Source organism: Maniola jurtina, chromosome 18 (assembly GCF_905333055.1).
Source record: "Maniola jurtina chromosome 18, ilManJurt1.1, whole genome shotgun sequence".
Classification (NCBI taxonomy): Eukaryota; Metazoa; Arthropoda; class Insecta; order Lepidoptera; family Nymphalidae; genus Maniola; species Maniola jurtina.
Genome location: NC_060046.1, coordinates 11711986 through 11720792, shown reverse-complemented (window position 1 = coordinate 11720792; position 8807 = coordinate 11711986). Strand labels below are relative to the sequence as shown.

The 8807-nt window shown below is 42.3% G+C and overlaps 1 protein-coding gene across 1 annotated transcript; it reads right to left on the bottom strand.

Moving 5' to 3' along the window:
* Nucleotides 1-2332: 2332 nt before the first annotated feature.
* LOC123874274 lies at nt 2333-8380 on the bottom strand. The gene is made up of 2 exons (XM_045919517.1): nt 7985-8380; nt 2333-2971 (listed from the first exon to the last, which is right to left on the bottom strand). Exons 1-2 carry the CDS (start codon nt 8008-8010, stop codon nt 2545-2547), a joined length of 453 nt encoding a protein of 150 aa, XP_045775473.1. The 5' UTR covers nt 8011-8380; the 3' UTR covers nt 2333-2544.
* Nucleotides 8381-8807: the final 427 nt, after the last annotated feature.

Genomic DNA, 8807 nt, shown 5'->3' with positions numbered 1-8807 from the left:
TAGTCATTAAGAAGTTATGGTGGAATAAAGAAACTCACATACAATACCATATACTTACATGAACTCTGAAAACATTACACTCCTTTTTGTGTCCTGTAAAAATGCTGCCCAGGGTACATTATTATTATTGTACCTACTTAGTTCCTATCTGGTGAAAGGAAGACTTTTAGCAGATACCTACATCGAAAAAATCGGTCAAGTGCGAAAGGTTTCCGTATCATTGCGATGCAATTGCAATAAATCAAATAATTGAATTTATTTAATCAAAGTTCTTAAACTATTTTAGCACAGCTATGTACCTGTTATCTACATAATAATGTCCCTAACCCTTTTGTATGTAGTTTTGAATTTTTTCTTGTAATAACTAGACCAACGAAGCAGTAAGTGGAATCACACTATCAGACTAATATTATAAAGGCGAAAGTTTGTATGTGTGTGTGTGTGTGTGTGTATGTTTGTTACTCCTTCACGCAAAAACTACTGGACGGATTGGGCTTAAATGTAGAATGTAGATAGATTACATACTGGATTAGCATATAGGCTACTTTTTATCCCGGAATATCAAAGAGTTCCCACGGGATTTTTAAAAAACCTACATCCACGCGAACGAAGTTGCGGGAATCAGCTTGTATTATATACATCGACTAGCTGACGCCCGCGACATCGTCCGCGTGGATTTAGGTTTTTCAAAATCCCGTGGGAACTCTTTGATTTTTCGGGATAAAAAGTAACCTATGTGCTAATCCAGGATATTATCTATTATTTCAACCAAATCCGTTAAGTGGTTTTTGCGTGAAGGAGTAACAAACATACACACACACACACGTACACACATACACACAAACTTTCGCCTTTATAATATTAGTGTGATGTGATGTATATGATGATTATATAGAGTTAGATGGGCAAACTTCCCAACCATAAACCAAACTTCCAACAGAAACCAATTACTTTACAACGCAGTAAGTTACGAACTACTCACAACAAAATGCTTTTATTGCGGAGAAATTTGCGTGAAATTAAAAGTCGTGGCCATTAAGGCAGCTCCGAGTCAAATTGTTCCAACTTTTCTCATTTAAATGAAGTACGGGCATTGCTTGAAATATTGTACTACGTTCCATCGATAATTGAGTTGGGTTCCAGCAATTTATGTACTACAATGCACGTATTAGTTCTATTCCTGGTATAAGTTGTATCTGGACTAGTTTCATCAGTAACAGGTATTATGCGCGAATTAAATGCATAGCATTTAAATGGCAGATGAAAGTTTTACTCCCTATGTTATTAGAAAAAATTTAAAAGATTTTAAGGTCCATGTATATTTTGTTAGGTTTAAAAGCAGAATAACACTGCTTTTTATGGTCTTGTGCATAAAATTGTCTGTAGGTTTGAAGACCTCCCCGGCGCAGAGGTAAGCGCTAAGCGTAGGTGTCGGATTCGATTCCTAGCAGGGCTTTAGTATTTTATTGTTACCACCCTATCGCCATAGCCGTGCCCCCAAGCGATTTAGCGTTAGAAACCAAAGGGATATGGGTTTAATAAAAACTGCCATACCCTTCCAGGTAAGCCCGCTTCCATCTTAGACTGCATCATCACTTACCACCAGGTGAGATTGCAGTCAATGGCTGACATTGTATCTGAATAAAAAAAAAAGGTTTTCTCTCGTAGGGTAAACATAATATGTAATGCTTGCGCACACCCTTGTGAGCTAAGTGAAATACAATATTTATAAAATGTAGGTTTTGTGTAGTTAATCTACGGAGTAAGTTCTATCCCGCGGTAGGCAGCACCTCGCACTGAGGCTTATCTGTTGAATTATTCACTAATCCGTACCTATCAAGTTTTCGAACACTCCTGCTCGAAGCTGAAGTTATTCTTGAACATAGAAAATTATAGGATCCAGAGAGAACGACGTAAGCCAGTGCTTTCAAGAAATTGAAACGCGGAAAATCGGAAACGGAAAAGTCCGCGTGAAATTCCGCCAGAAAGTGTCATATGAACGTGAAATACCTACTGACTCACACTCCTATGCTTGGGTAGAATATCTGAAACTTCAAAAAATTGTCAAGTTTTTAAAAAAAAATGTTTTTAAAATTGGACCTATCTATAGGCACACGACAGGCTGAAAGGGGAAATCGGGGTATGAAGCGGGGGGGGTCGCCCCGCAAACCCGCACATCTTCAGCAGCGGATTAGCGCGGGGGCTGTGCGGATGTGCATGGTGTCTCCACTCCGGTTGCCATCTCAACCTGTCGCGTATCTATACCTACATCTATCTAGACGACTACGTTTCGACGATTACTGAATGGGACATTTAGACATTGTTTGCGCTTGGTATTTGAAGAAAAAAGAGAACTTTTGATATTTTAGTTTAATCAAACTAATTAGCGATTACAATATGCGATTTCTGAAAACGATGATATTATATAAAACGAAAAGCGAATGTCGAATGTCCATTTTAATTTGAATTGACGTTTTGAAAAAGTCGACGACACAGCTACGTGGACCAATCAGGTTGGCCCACGCCCGCGGTCAGCGTTCCGATCTACGCCGCAACATGCCCCCGGCCTTGGAACTCTTGGCTTCCAAGACTGTCCTCATCAGGGTCGACTAATGGGCAGATCTTCGCATAAGCTCGCCTCACAAGCCCGGATGCAGTTTGTATTTCTGCGACTCTTGAGATTCCATCCTTCCCAGGTATGTTTCTGATGACTCGTCCGAGATGCCATTTCAACGGCGGGAAGTTGTCCTCTTTGATGATGACCATAGTGTTGGGTTTAAGGTCTTGCGTGTTTTGTCTCCACTTCGTCCGTGTTTGCAGCTCGGATACGTATTCTTTCGACCAGCGTCTCCAAAAGTGTTGTCGAATTTGCTCAACCCTCCGGTACCGATCGAGTCTATGCGTGGGCGTCTCCACCAGGTTGTCGTAGGCAGGTGCGGTGAGCGTACGGCCAACCAGGAAATGAGCAGGACTAAGAGGAAGGAAGTCGTTAGGATCGGAAGACATTGGGGAGAGGGGACGAGAATTCAGGACAGCTTCAACTTGTGCTAATACTGTGCTGAACTCTTCGTATGTGAGATGCGCGTTACCGACCACGCGGCGAAGGTGGTACTTGCACGACTGTACTCCACGTTCCCACAGTCCACCAAAGTGGCTGGCATACGGCACTATGAATTTAAATTTAATTTTTTGTTGATTTGCGTATTCAATAATGTCAGAACTACAGCGTTCTAAAAATTGCGCGAATTCGTTTTTAAGTCCGACCATGGTGCGGCCATTATCAGACCACATTTCAGCGGGTTTTGACCTGCGTGAGACAAAGCGGTTGAGTGTGAGACAGTACGCTTTAGTAGTAAGATCACTCACCAGCTCTAAATGCACAGCGCGCGTAACGAGGCATATGAAAATGCAAATGTATGCCTTTGTAGTTTTAGCTCCCCTACCTTTTCTGGTCAACACGAACACTGGGCCGGCATAGTCAACGCCGCATCGAAAGAACGGAAAAGTGGGTGTAATCCTCTCGCTGGGAAGATTTCCCATCAGAGGGGTAAGTGTTTGACCTCGCAGGCGCTTACACACCACGCAGTCATGAACTACCTTTCTAGCGAGATTTCTGCCTGCGATTGGCCACCAAGATTCACGAAGGTGGAAAAGAAGCGCCTGCGGGGCTGCGTGTAGCAAGGATTTGTGTTCCTGGCGAAAAAGAAGAAGCGTGAAATGATGTTTGCCTGACAGTAAAATTGGGTGTTTTTTATTATAGTCGAACTCTGAATAGTCCAACCTGCCGCCAACTCGCAACAGTTTATTGTCATCAATAAACAGATTTAATTTACTTAAATTATGTTTATTTTTTAGCGCGCGATTGTTGGCTATTGACTTGTACTCAACTGGAAAAGATTCCAGTTGAGACAGCCTAACCAACAAGTTGTCGGCTTCTCTCAGCTCATCGACGGTAAGAACGCCCGACCGCTTATTAAGTTTATTGCGCGTATTATGTAAAAACCGTAAAACATAAGCAGTTGAGCGTCTCAGCCGGCCGAACTGAGAGAATCGTTGGAAATCGATAATAGATCCATCTTCAGAGCTCGACCTATCCTGGGCTACTAACGCGGTGACGTCACTACCCTTTATTTCAGGCAAGTCATTTGACTGTCCTTCGTGCGTGTAAAAGGGAGGTACGTTTTCACAGTCAAATTCACTGTAACGAAGGAAGGCTGGCCCTTCCCACCACAAATTAGACGAAGAGAGCTCCTCGAGATTCACCACCCCACGCGAAACGAGATCAGCTGGGTTCTCCTTCCCGCTTACATGACGCCACGGGAGATCCTTCGTCAAATCGTGAATTTCTATCGTCCTATTTTGAACGAACGTTTTTAACAATCGTGGCGGCATGCGCAGCCAACCTAAGACAATTGTCGAATCCGTCCAAAATATTACGTGATCGAAGTTGCAGTGAAGTGAATCGCGAACTTTGTTATAAAGGCGAGCGCCCACTAGAGCACCGAGAAGCTCTAACCGTGGGATGCTGACGGTTTTTAGCGGTGCAACCTTCCCTTTAGAACAGAGCAATTGCACTTTGACCGTATTAGCGCTTACGGTCCTTATATAAACGCACGCGCCGTACGCGGTTTGAGAAGCGTCGCTAAAAATATGCATATCGGTAGATATAGGATCAATATCCATGACGTATCGAGGAACGCGTATCGTTTTTAGGATCGACAGCGAAGCGAGAAACCGGTTCCACTGACGCGCGATGTCAGTAGGTACGATGTCGTCCCAGTCCAATTTTAATAACCACAACTGTTGTAATAACATTTTTGCAGTCAAGATGAACGGACTTAAAATCCCCAGTGGATCGAAAATTTGAGATGCGTATGATAGAATTATGCGTTTAGTTATAGGTTCATTATTAGACTCAAATTCCGTATTGAAATAAAATTCGTCGCTGTCATTAAGCCAACCAATACCTAATGTTTTGTGATTTGTATTCACCGCGAGTATTTGCTTAGAAGCGCACGACGATGACGTCATCTTGGGTTCACACGTAAAATTGAAAATCCATTTGCGTAGTGGGAAACAACCAGCTTGCAACGTCTTGGTTGTTTCTTCGCACAATTTTAATAATGTTTCTTTGTCGTGAGAACCCGTGATCATGTCGTCGACGTAAAAATCTTCATTGATGATTCGCGACACTTCGGGATTGGTTGCTTCGCATGCAAGTTGTTTTAGGCAGCGACAACTTAAAAACGGTGCGGACGCGGTTCCGTAGGTTACCGTGTTGAGGCGATAGACACCGAGTGGCTGCGTAGGTTCGTCGCGCCAGAGAATCAGCTGAAGATCTCGCTGCTTTTCATCAACAAGGCACTGTCGGTACATCTTTTCGATGTCTGCGCATGCGACGTACCGATGTTGCCTGAAGCGCAATATGATTGAAATTAGGTCGCCTTGGATAGGCGGGCCTACCAACTGTAGGTCATTATAGCTGATTCCCGTGCTAGAAACGGCCCCAGCATCGTAAACAACTCTAAGTTTAGTAGTCGAGTGATTTTCGCGAAATACGCCGTGATGCGGCATAAAATAATGAGGGGTTCCGTAGGTCGAAACGCGAGTCATATGACCTAGGCTCTCATATTCATGAAGAAAATCTGCGTATAATTTTTTGTAAGCGGGCGCGCGTTCTAACCGCTTTTCTAACGCTAGGAAGCGTCGTTCCGCCTGTGGAAGTGATTCGCCCAAAAGATCGGGTGATGACTTAAGAGGTATGCTAACAATAAACCGTCCCTCGTCATTGCGCGTCGTAGTACGAGTGAACAGTTCTTCGCAAGCACGCTCAGCATCCGTGCGCGTATCCCGATCCCGAGGCAGCTCCTCGATCTCCCAGAATTGGCGTAATTGCGTGTCTATCGATTGCGTGAAATTACACTGAATAAGCCTATCGTTGCGCGTATTAAATACGATAGGTCCCGATATTATCCAGCCTAAATGCGTATTTTGTAAATAAGGTCCGTTAGGTAACCTTATATTACCTTCGTGTATTAATTCCCAAAATATATCTGCGCCGATTAAAATATCAATTTTTCGAGAATCAAGAAAATGCGGGTCTGCCAGCTGTAAACTATTAGGTATACGAAACTTCGCGCGTTCATAATGTACAGCGGGCAACGTACTTGAAATTAGCGGCAATATGAAACAATGTATTTTAGTAGTGTAGGTAGATATGCGCGATTTAATCTCAATGTCGCATGATTTCGTGCATTGCGTCACTGAATTACCTACACCTCTTATTTCGTGAGTGGACTGTAATAATTCTACCCCTAGTTTTTTACTAAAGGCTTCGGTTATGAAACTGCGTTCGCTTCCGTTATCTAATAATGCATTTGCGAGTAAATAAACATTATTTCGAGTTCGTACTTCGATTAGCGCGGTGGACAACAAAACCGGTTGCAAAGAACGATGTGTGCGTTTATCGTTACTGTGTGCATTATTTGCATAGCACACTGCATCCGCGGGGTTGAGGAGCGGCGCGGCGCCGCTCGGGAGCGACGCTGCGCGAGCACCGTTCATCAGTTGCCGATTATCGAATGACGAGTGCATTGCTAAGGAACCGTTAGTGTTACCTATCGTTTTCGTATCATCCGGGGGATGATTTAAATCATCCGAAGGATGAATTAGGGAATTATGCTTCTTAAAACAACGACGGCAACCGCCAAATTTGCAAAATTCAGCAGTATGGCTACTACTTTTCATGCAATTTTCGCATAATTTCCTATCGCGAAGAAACTTCAATTTCGATTCCAAATTAGAGTCAATGAATTGTGAACATGCGTAAAGTTGATGAGATCCATTGCACATAACACAGTTTTTAGGCGCGGAGTGACGTTCGTGCGGCTTAGTGCTAGAAACATTGCATTTTGTGGATGATTTGATTCGATCGTTTTTCGTGTATCTTGATTCTTTATTAATTTGTGATGAATGTAATGTTTCGAGCATGTCCGCCCGATTTTTTAGGAAGTTAATTAAATCATCAACCTTTAATTTTAACTTGGAATCGTTATTGTTAGTTATCAAAGTGCCTTTATGCTGTTCCCACTCGCGTTCCGTTGTTTTGTCTAGCTTAGACACAATTATAAAAATAATAAGTGTATCCCAGGAGTCTACCGGCTCCCCTAGGATCTTTAATGCGCGTATGTTTTTTAAAATTGTGTCACTAAGTGTTCTTATTGCCACTGGGGACTCTTTACTCAATGGTTGGATATTAAATATTGTTTTTATGTGATTTTGAATTAATAGTCTGTTGTTATTATACCGGTCGAGTAAGAGTTCCCAGGCGACAGAATAATTACTAGACGTGAACTCCAATGCGTCAATAACCAGCTCGGCACAACCCTTCAGGGAGGACTTTAGGTAGTGGAATTTCTGGATGGTGTTAATTTCATCTGAATCGTGTATCAGTGATTGAAATGTATCCCGAAATTCCAGCCAGTGTTCGTATGACCCATCAAAGGATGGCAAAGTTATGGTAGGTAATTTTACAGATCGTAACTGACTATTTCCGCATGTTTTCGAACAAGCTGTGACCTTACTACTGCTACTGCTACCACACCTATTTGATAATAACTCAGCCTGCGACAATATACTATAGTAGCAGTCCTCGAACTGCTCTCTCTGAGTTAATTGATCATCGAGATCAGTTTCGCTGACACATTCCTCTATCCTAGACTGAATGCTATCGAACTCACGATAAAGATTCGTGGCACCTTCAATGCGTAACTTTAAATCTATTTTGTTCTGAGGCGTTACAACATTTGCATCAAAATTATTAATATAAGTACCAAATTTTGTTAATCTACCTTTGAGAGTGCCACGTTTCTTAATTAGATCGCGTACGAGTAGTTCTAACTTATCATCGTTGAGCCTTAATTGCGGAGATTTGTCGCGATTTGCCATTTTGGGAAAGTGGAAGTACTTACGTGGGAGTACTTACCTTATAGCAGCTAGCAGGTTGCACATGCACGTTTACGAAGGAACAGCACTATATTAACCAAGTGAAGCAACGGGTTGGGTGGTTCCTGGATAGGTTGACCGTATCCTGCGCGTCTCGAAGTCAGCGTTTTCGTATATATCCGGTGCAGAAGGTCCACAAATTTATGTTTGCGCTTGGTATTTGAAGAAAAAAGAGAACTTTTGATATTTTAGTTTAATCAAACTAATTAGCGATTACAATATGCGATTTCTGAAAACGATGATATTATATAAAACGAAAAGCGAATGTCGAATGTCCATTTTAATTTGAATTGACGTTTTGAAAAAGTCGACGACACAGCTACGTGGACCAATCAGGTTGGCCCACGCCCGCGGTCAGCGTTCCGATCTACGCCGCAACAGACATGATTTTCATGTTCATTTTTACTCATGTTCATTTTTAGGCCCACCTGTTGAGGAACTCTGCTAAGGTCATTGGGCATTGTATATCTTCTAAAGTCTTTGTCATAATGACTATGTCATCGGCAAATCGAAGATGAGTGATGCACTTGCCGTTGACGTTAATGCCAAGTCCGTTCCAATCCAGAAGCTTAAAGACGTCTTTCAAAGCAATAGTAAAGAGTTTCGGGGAGATTACGTCTCCCTGTTGCACTCCAAGCTAAAAATACATTTGCGCAAAACCGCAGTTAGGAACTAAAAAAAGCTAGATGTTATTAATGTTTTCTCTGCTAAGTTGATGCCAGGAAATTATATTAGGTATTCATATTATTATAAAGGAGCGCAACATTTTATTAAAAATATTCATGTTTTATAACACCGTCTGC

Bases quoted from the DNA above. Each gene is read 5' to 3' on its own strand.
- LOC123874274 (XM_045919517.1), bottom strand. From the start codon at position 8,010: ATGTGCAACCTGCTAGCTGCTATAAG. The intron at 2,972-7,984 runs GTAAGTACTCCC...CCTTCCTCTTAG, and splicing joins AACCTGCTAGCTGCTATAAG to TCCTGCTCATTTCCTGGTTG.